This window comes from Triturus cristatus, chromosome 3_1 (assembly GCF_964204655.1).
Source record: "Triturus cristatus chromosome 3_1, aTriCri1.1, whole genome shotgun sequence".
NCBI classification, from domain to species: Eukaryota; Metazoa; Chordata; class Amphibia; order Caudata; family Salamandridae; genus Triturus; species Triturus cristatus.
In genome coordinates, this window is record NC_140583.1 from 1,065,574,420 (window position 1) to 1,065,594,422 (window position 20,003).

At 47.4% G+C, this 20,003-nt stretch overlaps 1 protein-coding gene across 1 annotated transcript in view; it reads left to right on the plus strand.

Moving 5' to 3' along the window:
• Window positions 1-20,003, plus strand: part of ABCG4 (ATP binding cassette subfamily G member 4) — a 197,376-nt gene that overhangs the window by 104,202 nt on the left and 73,171 nt on the right. Inside the window, exons 4-5 of the mRNA XM_085645910.1 lie at window positions 13,426-13,543; window positions 19,392-19,524. Of these exons, the coding sequence (XP_085502036.1) occupies window positions 13,426-13,543; window positions 19,392-19,524 (251 nt within the window). The remainder of the gene's footprint in view (window positions 1-13,425; window positions 13,544-19,391; window positions 19,525-20,003) is intronic.

A 20,003-nucleotide genomic window follows, 5' to 3' on the forward strand; every position in this document is an offset into this window, starting at 1 on the left:
CCCCATCCTATGCAAGAGAATATAATAAACATTAAAATCAATATTATTAAAGCCACTACAAAACGATTATGCAATAATTTACAATGCTTCGTGCTCATTGTTTGTATTTTGTCCGTTCCCTTTTGAACAGTCATTTCCATCTCTAAATGTTGCCCGTGACGGGAGGTTGCTTCACTCAGCTGTGATTGTCTGTAGTTCTTTTTATTTTCCTACAAGTCCCACAGGCCTAGAGCCACACCTTGGGTCACAATTCTGAGACTACGATCACGGCCCTGCAACATGTGGAAATTGGGATAAAGACAAAGTCAATGAGGCACTATTGAGGTATTTTGTTCACTCTGGGCCTCAAATCGTACCTCTGGGAACCAGGTACAGTTTGTTCTTGGAAAAGGAGATGTGGTTTAGTAGTGTCCAATTTCAATGCCGGTGGTATAGCTGCTTGGAGGACCTCGTCGTCATCTTTCTCTGATCTGGCAAAGTCTAGGTGTGCATCGCTAAACAGTCCAAATCTTGGTATTCTTTCACTTTCAGAATCGCTAATTGGGTTACGAACCCACTGATCATAAGGCAAAGGTAGGGGCACTTTCTTGCAATGTACCCCATGTACCCAGTTCTTTTTGCCGACCACCTTCACTGCAGTATGCGTCGTTAGAAGTACTTGACGAGGTTCTCTCCAGCGAGGTTCCAAGTTCTTCGACCTCTGGAAGTTTTTAATGCAGACCCAATCTCCGGGCCGTATGGTATGACCAGGATCCGTTGAAGCCTGAGGCAAAGTATCTTGTACCTGTTGGTGAAGGACACGTAACTTAGTGGTGAGATCATGCAAATAGTCAATCAACAATGGATGCTCTATCTCGGAGTATTTCTTTGGCCTTGGAACTCCCCAAACATTTGCAGGGCGTCCAAACACAACCTCATAAGGACTAAGCCCCATACGGGAATGGGTGGTTGTTCTGGTGGATAAGAGAGCCAAGGGCAAGGCATCAGGCCAAGCAAGACTCGTGCTGGCTTGTATTTTCACAAGTTTAAGCTTAAGAGTGCCATTATAGCATTCCACCAAACCTGCTGACTGAGGATGGTTTGCTGCGTGGAACTTTTGTTTAATGCCAAGGCCTGTACATACTTTCTGCATGATCTGACCCCCAAATTCACTTCCGTTGTCACTCCAAATAATTCTGGGTAACCCAAATCTCGGCACAAACTCCTTCAAAAGGACTTTTGCCGTGGATAGAGCAGTATTATCTTTCAGGGGATAGGCCTCTATCCATCGGGAGAAGGCACATGCCACAACAAGAACATACTTCAGATTGTTACATCGTTCCATGTGAATGTAATCTATTTGCGAAACCTCAAAAGGGTACGTTGGGGGAGCAAAGTGGCCTGCCGGAGTTGGTGTTCCCTTCCCCGGGTTATGCATTAAGCATATAATACAATGCTTAACCAGATTGTCTGCACATTTAGGGATCCCCACATTCTGCCATACCGGAGCCAGAAGTTTGCATATACCTTTAGCGCTTATGTGGGCTGGACCATGTGCCATGGTAACTACTGGGAGTACATAAGCATCTGGTAACAACCAGCGTTGATGTTCCGACAAGTCTGTCCAGCACCCTGTCACATCCAACCTTCCTATACTCTCTTTCCACGTACTCAATTCTTTCTCTGTGGCTTCTGCCTGGATCATTTTCACACTGTTCACAGTATTCTCACACATCCCTCCTTGTGCAACCCATCTAGCAGAGCCCGCAACATACATGCGGCTTGTAGTGTCTCTAGCTGTCTCTTTCGCTATCTGGTCTGCGAAAGCATTTCCTTGACCTACATCATCAGTGATCTTCTTATGTGCACTACACTTCACAATTGCTATCTGAGTGGGCAAGGTAAGTGATTCAAGAAGGTCATTTACCAATTGGCCATGCTGTATCTTAGTGCCATGGGATGTGAGAAACCCTCTTTCCTTCCACAGGAGGCCAAAACAATGGGGCACTCCAAACGCATACTGACTATCAGTATACACATTCACCCTTTTTCCTTCAGCCAACACACAAGCTCTAGTCAGTGCTATCAATTCAGCTGCCTGGGCTGAATTATGTATAATACGCGCTGTTTCCACAACAGTGTACAAGGTAGTGACTGCATAGGCTGAGGTCGTTTCACCATTGGGAAGCTTAAAACAAGAACCGTCAACCCATAGGAACCCATCCGGGTCTGGGAGTGGAGTATCCTTTAAATCAACTATGCCTCTTGTCTCTTCCTCCGTGCGGAGGAAGCAATCATGCTGCTCCTGAGTACCATTTTCTACTGGAATTGGCAGCAATGTTGCCGGGTTCAGGGCATTACATCGCTTAATGTGTATGTGGCTAGCCAAGAGCGTCAATTCGTACCCCGAAAGGCGGGCACTCGTGAGGTGTTGAGTCGTTGTTCTATTTTGGAGGGTGTCTACTGCATGCGGCACCATGACAATGAGGGTATTATCTAATACCAATCCAGCAGACTGGCGAATGGAAACTGCCGCTGCTGCTTTAGCCCTCAAACAGCTAGGTAATGCCTTGGCCACTGGATCTAACGTGGCCGAAAAATAGGCACGTGGACGTTGCTTGTCCCCAAATCGTTGCGTTAAAACTGATAATGCGCAACCCTCTTTCTCATGAACATAGAGTGTGAAAGGCTTACTGTAATCAGGAGTTCCTAACACAGGAGCAGAGCACAAGGCAGTACGTAAATCAGTGAAACTTTTCTGACATTCGGCAGTCCATGGGAGAGGGTGCGGTGTATCTTTAAGAGCGCCTCTGCACGACTTATCCTGGACACCCCCCGCTTCAGCCACATCTCCCCCCAGCTGAGAGACCTGCACTGGCTCCCCATCAGCATGAGGATCACGTTCAGGCTCCTCACCCACGCACACAAAGCTCTCCACGACATGGGCCCCGCATACCTCAACAACCGACTCACATCCTACTCGCCCACCCACCAGCTCCGCTCCGCCAGCCTCACCCTCGCCACCGTCCCACGCATCTACAAGACCACCGCCGGAGGAAGATCCTTCTCCTACCTGGCGGCTAAGACTTGGAATTCCCTCCCCACCCACCTACGTCTGACTCAGAATCATCTCTCCTTCAGGAAACAGCTCAAGACCTGGCTCTTCGAGCAGTAGCCCCCCCCCACCCACCCCCAGCGCCTTTAGACCCTCCGGGTGAGTGGCGCGCTCTATAAATCCTTTGATTGATTGATTGATTGATTGATTGAGAGTAAGTGCCAACAAGGGTTTCGCCAGAAGGGAAAAATTGGGGATCCATTGTCTACAATAAGAGGTAATACCTAAAAAGGCACGCACCTCTTTTTGCGTACATGGAATAGGCATTTGGGCAATTGCTTGTATACGTTCTGGGGTCAATCGCCGTCCCTCCTTTGACAAGAGATGACCTAGATAGGTAACCTCTTGGCAGCAATATTGTAATTTAGATGGTGAAACCTTGTGGTGGTGGTCAGATAAGTGGCGTAACAGTGAAATGGTAGCCTTTTTACAAGTGTCCTCAGAATCTGCTGCAACCAACAGGTCATCCACATATTGAATGAGAGTGGCCCCTGGTGGTAAAGACATAGTATCGAGCTGTGATTTTAATGCTTGACTATAAATGGAGGGGCTCACGCAATAACCTTGAGGAGCCCGCTTGAACTGGATGCTTCGGCCTGCTAAGGAGAAGCCAAAAATATCCCTACTTTCCTCAGCAATGGGAATGCTGAAGAAAGCATTTTTGAGGTCAATGACAGAAAACCAGGAAGCTGAGGCGGGTATCATTGTCAACAGGGCATTAATATCCGGGACAACAGGGAATTGAGGTACTACAATCTTGTTGACCTCTCTGAGATCAATCACAAAACGATAGACAGGTGGCTGAGAGGGGTCGGTTCATTTAAAAACAGGCAGAACAGGGCTATTGCATACATTTCTTCTAGTCTCTTCAACCACACCATTTTCTCCCAAATCATGAACTATAGTCAAAAGAGCTTTTTCGCCGTCACTGGAAATTTTATACTGTGGAATGCGAGGAAATTTAATATTAGGCTTGAGTGTTACAATGTAGGGCGGGATCCGCAGGAGGCCCACATCATTGGGGCAGGTGGCCCAGAGGGTGGCGGGAAGAGATTGTAATTCAGGGGGGAGCTGGTCTTTAGACAAGTACATCGGTGAGGTCAATTTCTTACCTAAGGTAAGACGTACACCAGAAGGGGAACAGTGTAATGTCGCATACAATCTCTTCAATAAATCCAAGCCCAACACATTTTCACCACAACCATTTGTTAAAAGGAGCGGGGCCTCCAATTTGTAAAGACCTATTGAAATGGGCAAAGGGCGTGAAACTGGGTTTTGAACTGGGGCGCCAGAAAAACCTACAGAAACATTCGTACAGCCAGACAAAGGTGCCGCAGGGAGTTTAGAGTGAATCATAGAGCTCTTCGTCGCACCAGTGTCTAATAGGAATGGCTCTGTAACACCTAGTGCTACCACATCAACATAAGGCCCGCTTTGGTCCACTGGGACTGATATTACTCCCTTACTTTGTCCATGGCTGTCCTAGCTAGATTGGGAATTCTGGCTCTCATACTCGGTATAATAATTATCATTGTAATAGTTGGTAGACTGAACATTTTGCTGATCAAAATAATTCGTGGAGTTTCCAGGGGGCATGGAACGTTGGTTATTAGGCGGCGTACCCCGTCCTCTACCTCTGGGTGCTGACTGATAACCACCCGGCCTCATGACCCGGGAATGCCGCTCGTACGCTGTAACAAAACCGGGCGATTATACTTTAAATGGCCTTCTTCTTTACAGTAGGCGCACTGATTCTGGCCCAGTGGGGGTCGGGGAACAAAAGGCCCAGGCCTCTGCAACTGTCTCTGAAATTGTGGAGACGGCTGATATTCACGTTGGGCAGGGCGAGGAGGATAAGCTTGTTGCAAAAGAACTTTTGTTTTCAGCTCTTTAGTTTATTTATCAAGTTTCTCTCTTTCCTCTTTATCCCTATTTTCATAATACTGAGCAGTAGCCAATATCTGGGCCGAAGAGGAGACCGCCCACGCACTTTCGGAATTCTTCAATTTATTAGATATTTCCGGAACTAAATTTGACACAAATTTATCTACAAACAGTCGTTGGCCACCTTCCATGCTCATATCCTGACCACTATGATCGATAAACGTCTCCTCAAAACGAGTGAAGAAATCAGAGACGTTTTCATCCGCTTTCTGCTTACAAGCTGCTAACTTATCCCAATTAACTCGCAGAGGGGGCATCATAGTTTTCAGTAAGGCAATGATCCTAGCTGGGAGTTCTGTAATTAAAGCCTCAGGTTTGGCACCACCCACTTGGAGTCTGTCCGCGGCAAGTATGGCAGCCCAATCACCCCCCAATTCCCCGGGATGGTCTTCCTTTCGAATCCTAGCCCATATTGGTTGTGGGACCACATTACCCATTAGCATGTCTATATCGGCCAAATTCATAATACATGCATCAACAGTTTGGGACAACTCTTTGTAGTACCCAGCAGGATTTTTACGGGGGTCCGGTAAGGACTGTTTAAGGGCCAATACCTCAGATCGTTTCCAAGGAACGTGTACCCACACACGTTGAAAGTGAGCAGGTATAAGAGGATTACCACCCTGAGCTGCAACCTCCTCTATCCACACTGGGGGAACCTCTCTCATAGGATAGTGTTTAATTTTCGCCTAACAGAGGAATCTCGTTTTGGCAAAGACCGGCAAGCAAACATCATTCTAAATGTGACAAGCATCCTTACCGCATCCTCAACCTCTGCGCCCACAATCAGCCCTTTATCAAACTCGGCCTGAACATCTAGCAGGCCCTGAGGGGCTGGTCCCAATCCCATATCCTCCCAGTCTTGACCTAAAATGTTACACATAGTATCAAAAACATATCTCTGCGTTGGTGCCTCCCACTGTTGAAAGGTGACCATAATGTCTTGCACACTATACTGGGGGCCATTCGTGATCCACCTTCGGGCAAGGAGATCTAACACTTCCCGTTCATCTGGACCTGGGAGCTGACTACGAGTTTGTCTACGAGGAGGAACAGGGGTCATTTGAAGTGTCCCAAAGAGAGGGGACAAAAGGCCAGAAACGGTATCAACCATTCGCCTCCGAGCGGAGGGAGAATTCGTCATTAGGACAGGAGACAGAATATTAGGCGGGGCAGAAGAGGGAGTAATAGGTACAAAGGGAGACGAAGGTAGGGGAGAGCTCGGTAATACCGGAAGAGGCTGTGATGGGGGTGCAGGAACCGATTGAGGAGCGACGGGTGGAACAACAGGTGGAACAGGTGGGGCAGGTGCTAATAATAAAGGTGCATTCGCTCCCGGGGCAGGCGGTAGTGTAAAAGGTACATTAGCCCCCTGCGCATAGGTCGGAGGTAATCTCAACAGATGGGACATTAAAGGATCCTTCTCAGGGTCCACATTTTTCTCTGTAGGGGAAGTTGACAACACTGGATAACATTTATCTACCGCCATACGATGTTGCCTATCTGAAACCTCAATCGCATGATCGGTCTCATTATTTTTGAACTGTTGGGCAGCTTGTAAAATAGACATATCCCTCCTATCTCTTTTAGCTTGTTTTATTTCTTTCTGTTTGGCCTCCTTACGCCATAAGCGAAAAGAGTCCAACATAGCCGGCCGGGCTTTTCGTTTAAACAAAGTGTCCTCCAAATTATCTAAGATATTGAGCTCAAAACTGCCATTCTGCGGCCACCGTAAAACACCATCTTTCCTAGTATAGCGAACCCACGCCTCATTAAAGGCTATGGGGCCAATACCTTGTTTAGAATATACTTCATAAGTGGGAGTCCCGGCCGGAGGAATTGGACAAGAGTCCTCTGTAGGAGAGTAGGGTCTGCTTTCTATGTTCACCCCCACTTTTTGCTTTTGCTTTACTGGTTTTCGACTTAGATGTGGCTGTGGGCCTGCTAACCAGACCCACAGCCCTGCTGTTCTCTCTCTAAATTGATACTATGTACTTTAGGTGCATAACCCATTTGGATAGGATCACCTTATTGGCCCCTGTACAGTGTACCTTAGGTACCCAGGGCATAGGTGTACCCTAGGCCTACCAGGGGCTGCAGCATGTATTATGCCACCCCTGGCCTGGCCTTCCATTATGACACAACTGGCTGATCACTCAGCTGGGGCAAGGTCGTGTAATCACCCCTTGCTTAGGTGTAGTATTCCTATACCTATCTCATATATAGACACATGTGTACCTATCAGCCACTCCAATGGCAGGCCTTAACAATCCTGGAGGCAGAGTGCTTGGTAACATGTGAGATGGTGCTCTAGCATGATCTGAGCCTGTCTGCTGCTTTCGGAACCATGTCCTTATAGCTGTTCTATGATATAGCCTACCATATACTCTTAAAGTGCCTTATAATCTTAAACGGTTATGGTAACTATGGTTTGGCTTTATCAAAACATGTTGTGTAAGGTGTCTAACACTTTGGAATAATACCCCCATCCCATTTCTGGGGATGAGGATATTATCCCTCCCTTCTAGCGGGAGAAGACCTGTTGTAACCTACTTACCCGGTTAAAGTTAACCAGAGCCCCAGCATCACAAAATGGATGCTGCTGCCACGTCACAAGTCTGACCTCCTGCTGCTGGGAGTGATCCCGGCAAGGGAGGCTTGGACAATAGGTTTCCTGCCTTGGGAGGTGCGAGCACCACCCCAGACAGGCCTTAGTGTATTGGGGCAGGGAGGGATGAAAGAAACGAGACACTGCCTGGGGCACACAAGGTGCTCCATGCATAGTCCAGTTGAAACCGGTGCTGGGGCACACCAGCCCCAGTCCTGGCGCGAAACTGGACAAAGGGAAGGGGGTGTAACCACCCCCCTCCCAGGTCCCACCCATAAGGCGTGACCTAGCAGGCAACCCAGCCCCCTAGATTAGTATAAGAGTGGTAGCTGGGCCCCAGGAGATTAGATTATCCTGAACCTGCAACTTGAACAGAAACTCTGGACCTTCGACATTCGACGAAAGAAGAAGACTGAAGAATCTCCCTTGTGGCCAAGGAGTGGCTACCCTGCAAACAGGCACCATCAAGAGACTACCCTTTGCTTTGCTGAAGTTCTACGAGGGACCGACTGCAGAGCCCGACCAGAGCCTTGACTTCCATACTTCTCCGACCCTGATCCACATCCACAGCCGAGCTGAGATCCATGGAGGCGACGAGAGACGTGGGACCGGCTACCTGGGAAAAGTGGCGAGTATCTTCCAGCGCAGCTTCTGAGGTACCCTCGAAGTTGTGCACCGGGGATTGAGAAGCCCCAACCCCAAGCACCATCTGCACCGAAGATCAGCCCCCCACACTCCACGAGTCCTGCGTGGGGCCCTTCTGTATTTTCCTGCTTGCCGCGTCTGTCCGGTTGCTTGCCCGTTGGCTAGCGGCCTCTGTGACGACGCACCTTGAAATCTTCACTTCTTGTTTGGCTCCTCCAGACTGGCTCCCGCTTCTTTGCAAAAGAGAAGCACCCCAGACCTTCCTGGTCTGCACCAGAAGCAAGTCCTCCGTTCTTCGTGGGTTCCGCTTGCCAAGGCTTGGTGAGTCCTAGTTTGACTTCGATGCCGCCGACAGCAAGAGCCTTCGTGGGACAGCTTGCCTCCTGGTCCTGGTCGTCCTCGACGTCTCCTGGTACCCGTGGCTGCAGCGACAAGCTTCACCCTTCACCTGCAATCTTCACGACATCGCCTGGTTCCTTCCTGGTTCCACGTGGTCACTGGCTGGTGATCTTGACTCTGTCCCTTCTGCTTGCAGGTACCCTTCCTTCTTGATCCCGGCCTTGGGATCCACCGGACACTCTGCACTGACTGCCTGTCAGCAACTTTCCTTCAGGCATCCATAGAAGTCCACGACGAAACCCGACGCAAGTTCACACCTATGCACCCGCAGCCCGTGGGCTAGGTAACTTGGGTACTTCGGTGCTCACAAGGGTAGTGACTATCCTAGGGTCTAGTTTCCGAGTCTCGACTCTCTAGCTGCTTCAGAAGTGTCCTTAAACTGCTTATTTCAAAACTGTACTATTCCAATCGACTATACGCATTACGCGTGAGTGTTTCCACTCTGCACCTGAATCCCGTGGGCCTCCCACTTCCTAACTGTTGGTAGTGTAGTGTAGCCCCAGCGATGGCCTAGGCCTAACCTATTTCTGTGACAGTGGTCCTTATACCACTTCTTTAGTATATGGTTTGCGTGGCCCCTAGGGCCTAACTGTATTACTTACCTGTGTGACTTAATGTATGCTTAAATAAGACTGTGTTGTACTTACCTCGAATCTCATAAAGAGTGCTGAGGGTTTGACTAGAATAAATACACTTTATTTTATATATATATCTGTTGTGGTGTCCTTTCATTTGGTATTCAAGGGATTACATATGGTATCACAGCTGGCTTCACATGCCATTCAGAGTTTAGCCTAAGACTGCTCTTGTCCATGCTACCACTAGGATAGCTGGTCTATAAGGTTGACTTTACAACCAATCACCATAAGGGTTGTTTGGACTGATATAAGGTGTACACTAGAACTAGTGACATCATACATCAGGCCAACTTCTCACATCCTCCAGTCGGGAATCCCTATCGCAACAACAACAAAATCATCTTCCAAACTTACTGAAACCAGGCATCGCTATCACACTAGTTTCTTTACAAACTTCAAGGGGTTAATTAGTCACTTTATAGTACAAAAACTGCACTCACCCCTCGGTTTCGGCTTTTGCAAAAGTCGAACAAAGACAAAACAAAGACAAAGGAGTGGCCACTATACTTAACTTAACCAGATGTTTTCTTACGCCAACAGAGGTCCGTCTAATGTCTCGCAATACCAATCACCAAGGGAGCCAAAGCGTGGTGGCAGTCAGGGCAGCAGGTCTTCGCAGCCGTTGGAAAGGAGAAGCCACACTGTAAAAACCTTCGGTCCACTTACGACATGCAGGGGTCGATCACGTGGTGCGCGTCCTCCGGAATTTCCTTGCGGGGCTCCTCACGATCCTCGGGCTGGACCCACGACCTCTGAAGCCGCCTCACAGAGGGCACCATTTGAAGAACCAGGCTGAATTAGGGCTGGCGGCGCAGGGTACGCCTGAAATCTTCTGAGTTCGCCTTCTAAATGTACAGAGACACGGAACACTCTGTTGGCATAGGAACTTCAATTTATTAGCTGAAGCTAGGTACAGTTGTCCTAGAAGTACATCAGTGGTAGGTTCTCAGGAGGCTGCCACTTCAATCCGTGGCTCACAGACTTTTATAGCGCTTGAATCCCCAAAAGCAACAACCCCCTCAATGTGCAATAAAAACAAACAAATCATCCACTAGCAAACATTCTTTGTACAAGATACAGGATAATAGGTAATAGAAATTCCTTCCCTAGGGTCGTGTTCTCTACCTGACCCTATAGGCCAGGTGGCATGAGCATTCCTAAGTTAAATTAATTTACAACAGGACGTGTTTGCGTGTTGCAGGTGGTGATTCGTAAAACAATTGGAGAGGCAGAGAAGGATCACCAAGGGTCAATAGATGGATATCACGGGAATTAGTTGCTTCGAGCCGGGTCTCAGAATGTACTTTGCTCAGAGAGACAGGAAAAGGTTGTTTAACATGTTACAGTACAGAGTATGAAAGAAACGCTACGAAGGTCGTCAGTGCCTGAGTGAGGGCAACATCACAATGGTGTCAATACGCAAGATGGAGCCGTAATCAAATTTCCTCAGGCGCTCTTTAAGTAGCAGTTATATTTTTCACAACCTTTCTGCCATTTGTGCAGTAACATTAATGGAAGGCACCCCTACTTTGAAAACTGTCCCAGCACCACTGCCTGTGTTCTATGTGTCCTGTAAAGGAGAAAGACTCATATGATGCTCCTTTTGGTACTGCCACCTGCCCTTCACGTATTTATGCATTAGGGACAATTGCATGGCTGGTGTCCAGGTTGTACCTTTGCTGTGTTGTGAAGCTCAGTATTAAACTTTCCACTTCACAAAATGCAAAACGACTCCCATTGCCAATGTTTGTTTCCATGCACGACGTGAATGAAAGAGTGATCCCTCAAAAAATATGTGAACAGAGCTTAGTTTTGGCTCTATATGTGAAACAATCAGTTTTTTTTTAAATGGACTAGATCGCTTTGTACCATTTTAAAACATTGCTGACACGTGGCACCATGTTAAAGCATTCGGCCAGTTCTGGTATTTTTGCCCACATCACTTCGATTTTTTGAGTCTTGGCCCCATAACGAAAGTATTAAAGGCAAAACTACATGTCCCACAATGCAATATGCTTTTGACTGAAAAGCGAGGAATGGACGCGGCTGCATATGTAATAGTGCACTTGGTAAACCTGCGAAATGAGAAATAAAATTTAGCACACAACTTGCTGCCTTTATTGTTTTGCAGGCAATCAGTGGTTAAAAAAACCAGTAGGTAAGAGGTTAGAGGCAGCCTTTCAAATGCAAATGCGAGCACCTCACTGCTAATGGGCTAACATTCAACCCCCCCCCCCCCCGTGGAAAATCAAAGACATTATATCCCAGAACGAGCACTGGATGCGCTGGAAAAGAAAAACCAACGTGCTGGCACCCTGAGCTCATCCTTGGTCTCGAGTTTGCCTTAATTTTGGTGGGGCACCAGCCTGCGATTTGCCCTGCCTTGAACTGGTGCAGCACATGCTGCATGTGCAGCCCAACGTGGACTATCCGCGGTTTATGACAACAACACTGTCATGTGCAGTGGCGGCTGGTAGGGAATGGTGGCGGGGATGAGGGGGTTTAGAAAAAAAGGCTTACCTTGTCATCGCTAGTCATCAGCCGCAGGCTCATCTCTGTCCTCGCTGTTCTCCTGGCTCCGGGCAGCACCCAGGCTCTCAAGCTCCCCTAAGCCAATCACGACGATGTTGTAACCATGACAGTAGTGTCGTGATTGGTCTGAGCGCTGTGGTTCGGCGGTCAGATGGGGACTGGGAGACTGTGCCTGTTCTCCACCCAGACTGGACAACACAGCTGGCGGAGAACATGCAAAGTGCACGTGACGGTTTGGCTGGCCAAAGACGACCGGCCAAACCGTCATGTGCACTTATGGTGCAGCAGCAACTAGTCCTCCTCCCTCTCCCTGTGATAAGCCTAGCCCACCCCAACCCGGCTCGCTCCTTACAGAAGAAGTAAATGATAATGTAATGTTATTAATGTTGCGTTATTATCATTTTCTTTTTACACTTAGTGGGGCAACGCTCCTCCGCCCTAGCAGAGGAGCCGCCCCTGGTGAGCCCATGGGTGAACTTGAAAAGGTTTTTACTAAGCATAACTAAAAACATTACAATTATTTATGTTGCCTTCAGCAAGCCTGCAGTTGAGCATATTTATGTATTTGGCTCTCTGCTTTGTAGGAAATTAAAAGTAGAGATAAAGTTGAACCAGTCCAAGATGGAAGCAAAAAATCTCCAAAGTTCCTTGTGGCAGTGCCTTTGGGAGGTTGGTATAGGGCAGCAATCATCATTTAGCTCAAGCTAGATACACCTACATGTCTATGGTCCTGCCTAGCCTCGCTGGCCTTGTAGAAGTCTTCATTTCACATAGAATGGATGGATACTGCCCAGTCCTACTGGCCTTCATGGCTCCTTGTCTTGATATGGGACTCACTGCTCCTCTATCACATCTCCTGATTTCCCTGAAGGTCTTTCGATCTCTGCTAATCATGGCCGACCAGGGCTTCTAAAGTCTTGTGTAAAAGGTAGGCTAGAAGGGCAGAGAGGTATATTTACCCTGCACAGCTATTAAATGCCACATGTGTGTAAACCTCACCCATGTCATAGTTTTCACTTCAGGCAGCTCACAACTGTTGGTCCAAACGAGTGGCGTTCTCCAACTTACACACGGGAAGGCTGTAGGCACAGCAGGTCTGAGTGGAGCTACAATCTACGCCATTATTGTCAGTTTCAGATCCTAAATCAACCACTGCCGCCACTGATGATGGGAAGTTGTGGTCTAAGTACCATGCTATTCTAGGGCACACATCAATTTGCGTAGAATTGTTTAACAACCAAGTTTCTTATGAACTTCATAAATAAGCTAAAATCAACAATGGGTCCAGCCTTATTGCAAAACGTAGGGAGACACCCTCTCTTTTCAAGGTACGTGTCCTTTCTCTCTTTCACTCTCTTGCCATTATACCTGGGGTCTTGTAGCTTTGTTTCAGGTAAGCTTTCATTTCTTTGGTCATCTCTCTAGGAGTGCCCAGATTTTCTAAGCTTAAGCTGTCTTTCTCTGATATCTCTCTTCCAAGCCTGTCCTTGAGACTGAGTTCCCAAGCCCTCACTTGGAGCTTCTTTCTACATTTCCTGTCTGAGATCACTGATCTTTTTTTTCAGGTTTCAAGGCCCTACTGAAATGCCTGTCTGGAAAGTTCTGCAGCCGCGAGTTGATTGGCATCATGGGTCCCTCTGGGGCTGGAAAGTCCACCCTGATGAATATCCTGGCAGGTTACAGGTGAGGCCTTCACTCAGACCACAGCTTGAACACGTTTTTCAGTAGCTGCATCATATCTTCTTTTGAAGCGCTCAATTTCCTCTTCAGTGGGGCAGTGCTGTTTTCACTGCCATTACATTGCATTCACTGCTCCACCTTATCCGCACTTCTGCCATCTTGGCTTCCTCACCGCCATCTTGTTAATCCTGGTACACCTTGTTATTAATATTGCCTTATCATTAACTTTTGTCTTCATTGCCGCCGTCTTATCTTCACTTCCATTTTGGCTTTAGTGTCACCATCATGTCTAAACTGTCACAATCTTATATTCACCAACTTATCACTGCTGTTTTGTTTTCTCTGTTGTTTCATTGTTTGCATTGCTATCTGCTCCTCACTGCTGACTTGTTCTTGCTGGTGCCATCTTCTTTCCACTGTTGTTACTTTTTACTCCCTTTACGTTTGCCTTGTTTTTACTACATTTGATTTATTTCCGCTGCCTCTTTTATTTTCACTACCTTTTTTTTTAGTTCTAATTGCTGTTTTCTATATTGGTTCTAATAGCAAGCTTGTTTTGTCCTCTTGATTTCACTTTTGTCTTTTCTTTCACAGCCACCTGTTTTGTTTTCCTGGCCTTCGTTTTTTTTCTTTTCTTCAGTTTTCGATGTGGTCATCTTTAGATTGAACCTACCAGACAGCACAGCTCACCAAGAGTGTACCTGGACATGTAGCCCACCCATTGCTTACCATTGGTTGGCATTATTGTCACTCCCATTTGCTTCCTTCTTATTAGACGACTTTCCATATGAAGCTTGTCAATCATGTGTTTGTCCCGCCCCTGGAGCATAGCCTCTTTACTATCATCTCTCTCATTGGCTGAATTTTAGACCTTCCACATCTGAGTTTGAGAAAACGATTTTTTCTTTGACCTGAAGCACTCAATTTAGTGCATGTATTTTCCAGGTGTCTCTTTTGTGTGCTTTTCTCCCCTGTGACCCCTTTGTCTGTCCCTCCTCCGTACTTCTCCCTTTGCCCTCATATTGGTCCTGCCTCATGTACCTAAACCTACTACCCACCCTCCCTCATTGTTGTTTGCTCGCCAGCCTGCTAGCCAGCTAACCCTCCTGTGGGATTGCTTGCCTTCTTTCCCCCTGCCCTTGATTGATGTTGCTTGCATTCCCTCGGTGTAGTATTCCCTCCATTACAAACGACGTGTCCGCAGCGCAATTTTCTTTTTTTCCCAAGCCATGCTGCACAGCACTAGCGATGCTATACAGCAGCACCAAAAAGCATTGGCAAAGGCAGTAGGTTTCAAAGATGAGACCTGTTAACTTTGCTACTGCTTGCTTTTCTATGCACCTTTGATATCCATGCATATTTGCTTTGGCTCCTGGCATACCTTTACTTTTGATGTTTTGCTCACATATATCCTGATCTTGTCTTTCTTTCACTGTTGGGCATTTTGTTTCCATACTTTTGTTTTGATTTCATTGTTTTATTTTTACTGTCACTTCTATGTTTTTGTTGCTACTGTTTTATTTTCATTCTTGTCGTTTTTTTGGGTAGTGTGAAGTTTTTCTGTCAACTTGTATTTGCACTTGTGGTTTTTTTTTTGCAACTGGCTTGTTTTTAAAAAATTTTTGGGAATCAATTGTTTGTCTTTTTATTTTTGCTACTGTTATGTTGCATTATTAGGTTATGTATCACCTTTCTGTTGACAGCAGCATTCAGCAATTCCTTGGTCTTTCTATGCTTTAGTTTTCGTGGGTGGAACGCTGTATGTGATTGTATGTTTGACCCCAAGTTGTGATTTTCTTTGGTAGGAGGGTCACACAACCTTTCTTGGTCCATGTAGGTGTGTCAGTCTGTTTTCCTTGCGGTGTGATTATTTGAGGGAGGGGCAACCGCTCTCGCATCCTTCCATCCCAAACCCATTTGAGTTTTAAACCCAGCAGGATGTTATGCAGTAAGGCATCACTTCTTGTGTTCCGCCACCTAATCTGTGGTAGGTATTGCAGTGATTGTATGTTGTTTTGGTGACCTCGCCTGATTGCCGCCCTGCTGAATGGTTTTGTGCATTCCTATGATCTATTTCGGTGGGTATCAAAAGTAAGGATATTGTTTTGCTGACCCCTTTTGATTGTTCTCAAAACGGTTTTTATCTGAGCTTTATTTGGGTACAGCCTTTGTTATTCTACCTGGTTATTCCATTTTCTTGGCCCTTTTCTTTTACTTTAGTTTAGGTGTTTTCACTATCCTTACCTTGTTTTCACTGTTGTTGTCCTTTGTTTCCAGTGTTCCCATTGCTGCTGTTTCCTTTTCACTGTTTTGTTTTTGCTATCGATTTGCTTTCAAAACTGTTTTATTTTCACCGCGGCTCTATTATCCCAGTTATTAACTCATCCAACAGCATTTGTAGAGCACAGCACTGTTACCACTAGGGGTATCTGGGCTCTGTCGAAGAGCCCGGTCTTGAGTCTCTTTCTGAGGTATGCCAGCGAGAGGGCTGTACAGAGGTGGAGGGAAAGGTCGTTCCAGGTCTTGGCAGTGATGTAGGAGAAAGAGTGCCCACCGCTGCGGCTGTGACAGATGTGGAGGATGTGGGAGGGTGAGTGAAGAGCAGCGCAGGTGTCTAGAGGGTTGGTGGAAGGTCAAACGATGGTTGAAGTTCAATCGATGGTTGAGGCTAGGTTGTGGAGGGCTTTGTAGGCGGGCGTGAAGATCTTGAACTGGCATCTCTTCTGGATAGGTAGCCAGTGGCGGTCTCTCAGGTGGGGAGCGATAAGGGTTTGTTTAGGGAGGTCCAGGATGAGTCTGGCTGCAGCGTTCTGTATGGTCTGGAGTCTTCTGAGGAGCTGATTGGAGATGCCGGCGTAGAGGACGTTGGTGTAGTCGAGGCAGCTGGTGATGAGGGCCTGAGTGATGGTCTTTCTGGTGTTGGTTGGCATCCATCTGAAGATTCTTCAGAGCATTAAAAGTGTGTGGAAGCAGGAGGAGGCGAATGCGATGACTTGTCGTTTCATGGTCAGCTGGCTTGTAGGGAATGATGCCGAGGTAGCGTGCATGGTCAGTCGGTGTGGGTCCGAGTTCTGCAGGCCACCAGCTGTGGTCCCATGAAGAGGCGTTCATCCCAAAGATAAGTACTTCAGTTTTGTTGGAGTTAAGCTGGAGGCAGTTGTCTCTCAGCCATTCGCCTACACTGGTCATGTCATAGTCTACGTTGCAGAAGTTGCTTTTGCCGCTTTAGGGGTCCTCGGTGAGCGAGAGGATCAGTTTAGTGTCGTCTGCATAGGAGATTATGTTCAGTCCGTGGGATCTGACGTCGTCTGCGAGGGGGGTCATGTAGATGTTGAAAAGATTGAGGTTGAGGGAAAATCCTTGTGGGATGCCGCATATGATGTCTTTGGGTCCAGAAGTGAAGGGATGTAGTCAGATGCTCTGTGTGTATCCTGCAAGGAAGGAGGTGATCCACTTGAGGGCATCTTGCTGTATGTCTATGTTGTAGAGTCTGTTGATGAGGGTGTTGTTGTAGACAGTGTCGAATGCGGCGAAGAGGTCTAAAAGGATCAGGGACACAGTTTCCTCATGGTCAAGGAGGTTTCTGATGTTGTCTGTGGCAGCAATCAGTGCAGTCTCAGTTGTGTGGTTGGCATGTAATCCTGATTCTGAGGCATCCAGTAGGTGGTTTTGTTCCACTAATTCTGTGAGCTGATGGTTGATTGCTTTCCCGAGTACTTTGGCTGGGTAGGGGAGCAGGGAGATCAGAAGATCATTTTTGAGATCGCTGGGGTCAGTGGAGGCTTTCTTTAAGAGGGGTCTGACGACTGCATGTTTCCATTTCTCCGGAAGGAAGCTGTGGAAATTGAGGTGTTGAGGATGCCAGTAAGTTGAATGCTGATTGGGTTCGCTGAGAGGTTGTAGAGGTGGTGGGGCAGGGGTCGGTGGGTGCCCTGGAGTAGATGGAAGACATGATGGCTGAGGTGGTCAGGGTGGTGAGTGGAGACATGGTGGTAATGGTTTGGCTAGTGTTCGCTGGTTGGTTGAGGTCGTTGGGGTTGCGGATGAGGGGCTGAAGGTTGAAATTGTTGTAGATGTTGTTGATCTTGCTGTGGAAGTAGTCTGAGAGGGTGTCACAGATTTCTTGGGAGGGGTGGATGGTGTTCTCTATGGCGGTCAGGTTGGAGAATTATTTGACTATTTTGAAGAGTTCCTTTGTGTGATTGGCCGTGGAGTTGATGCAGGTGGTGATGGCTGCTTTGATTTGCCAGTGATAGTTGTTGAAGACTGTTGAGTGAGCTGCTCTGTTGGCGGGGTTCTTGATGGTACATCATCGTTTCTCTAGTTGGTGGCAGTTTCGCTTGGTGGGCCTGAGTTCTAATGTGTACGAGCTGGCATGATTGATGGTCTTGTTGGATTTTGTGGATTTCAGTGGGGCGACTCTGTAGGCGCTGTCAGTGAACCAGGTGGCAAAGTTCTGCACGGCCTGTTGTTCAGGTTCTCTACTAGGGCGATGAAGTTGGCGTCGTTGATGTCATGGATGTGGATGTTGAGGACGCCAAGTAGTATGTAGTGGTGAGAGTCGATTGCTAGGGGGCCAATGACGTTGTGGGTAATGTCGCAGAAAGTTGCTTGGGGTCGTTGGGTTCTGCCTCTTATTGTGGTCTTTGCGTCTGTTTGTAGTAGGAAGTTGAGGTGTTCCATGACGCGTGTGGGGTCGTCATTGGTGATGGTGCATCTGATGGTTTCCTTGAAGATGATGATGATGCCTCCACCTTGTTTGTTGGTGCGGTCTCGGTGAATCATCTTGTAGCCTTTGGGGGTGGCAGTGGTGATTTTGGGCTTCGAGGAGGGGTTAGCCTGGTTTCGGTGATGAAGGCAATGTGCGTCAAGAGGGTGATGATGGTGTCTCAAATTTCCGTGGATACAATGGAGTGGTTCTGGGACCTTCTTGGTCTTTAGGCAGGAGTGGTGCAAGATCTTTCGTAGGTTGTGTCGCAGGAGAAGTGGCTGTGTCGGTAGGTGAAGGGTCCTTGGGTGGATCGTAGGGAGGAGGAGACGCAGCTGTTGTGTTTCCGCGTCCAGGTACAGGAGTTCCTTGGCGGTGTACCATCGGGTAGAGGGAGGGCCAGGGGTCCTTGTGCTAGGTGTTTTCCTATCGGCGGTGCGTTGATGGTTTGCCCGCTGCATGCGTCTGCTGCATGGCCGTACGGTGGCCTCCATTAGTGGGCCTGGTAGCTGGTCCTATTGGCCCTGGGTGCTGAGCAAGGACCTGGAACGGGCAGCACGGGGAAAGGGACAGCGGGCAGCGCAGGAGCAGGAACAGAAGGCAGCAGAGGGACAGCAGGCAGTGCAGGGACAGGGACAGCACATAGTGCAGGGGCAGCAGGCAGTGCAGGGGCCGGGGCAGCAGGCAGTGCAGGGGGCAGCAGACAGTACCTGTAATTGTCTTGCTTTCACAGTGGTCTTGCTTTGCATTCCTTTGTTTTGTTTTTTACTGTTGTTGGTTTGTTTTCTTTATTGTTGTCTTATTTTCATTGCTGTTTACTGATTTTTGTTGTCTGATTTTTGCTGTTCTCTTGTTATTGCTATCACAGTCTTGTCTTCACTCTCATCCTTTTTCATCACTGTACCCTTGTTTTTTCACAGACATCAATAGTTTTTTCATTGCTCTTTAGTTTTGTTTTACTTTGTTATGTTTCAGGCTTTGATTTTTTTTGCAGTTTTTTTTGTTTTCCCTTTTGTTTTTCACTGTTTACACGGTGGTCTTGTTCTCATTGTCCTTGTCTTGTTTTCACTGTCGTCTCTTGTTTTCACAAATGCCATGGCACTGCTGTTCTCGTGTCTTTGCGGCTGTCACCTTGCTGTGCAGAGAGACCGGGATGAAAGGGCAGATCCTGGTGAACGGCAGGCAGCGGGACCTTCGGACGTTCCGGAAGATGTCCTGTTACATCATGCAAGATGACATGCTCCTGCCTCACCTGACCGTCCGCGAGGCCATGATGGTGAGTGACAGAACTGCAGCATTTAATCTCATTGTTGTAGCTTCATTCAGCCTGCTAAGTGCTTGAAATCCAGTTAGAGTCTAAATACCTTTGCCCAGCTTTAATTACCTATGTTGTCCAGTACTATTAACGTCATTGTTCCAAAGCACTGAATTGAACGTAAGGTGTCATTTGAGTTCTTTGAAAAATCTTCAAACCAATTAGAGGGATAAAATAACTTATATGGGAAGCCAGATTTTTCACAGTTGACCATGTTCTTATGTACCTGTGAATAGGCTGGTGGCCACACCTCATGGGCCAGTGGGTGGTGACACCGATTTTATCATCCCACTCCTGAGAGCCTTACTGTGTTATGCAACAGTTATGTTAACAGTTTTGTAAAGTGCATGGTTACTCCAGGCTAACAAAGAAGAACTCATCAAATGGCAAGAAAAATCAAAAGATCTCCAATAAAGGGCATTGCAGCGCCGGCCCGACGA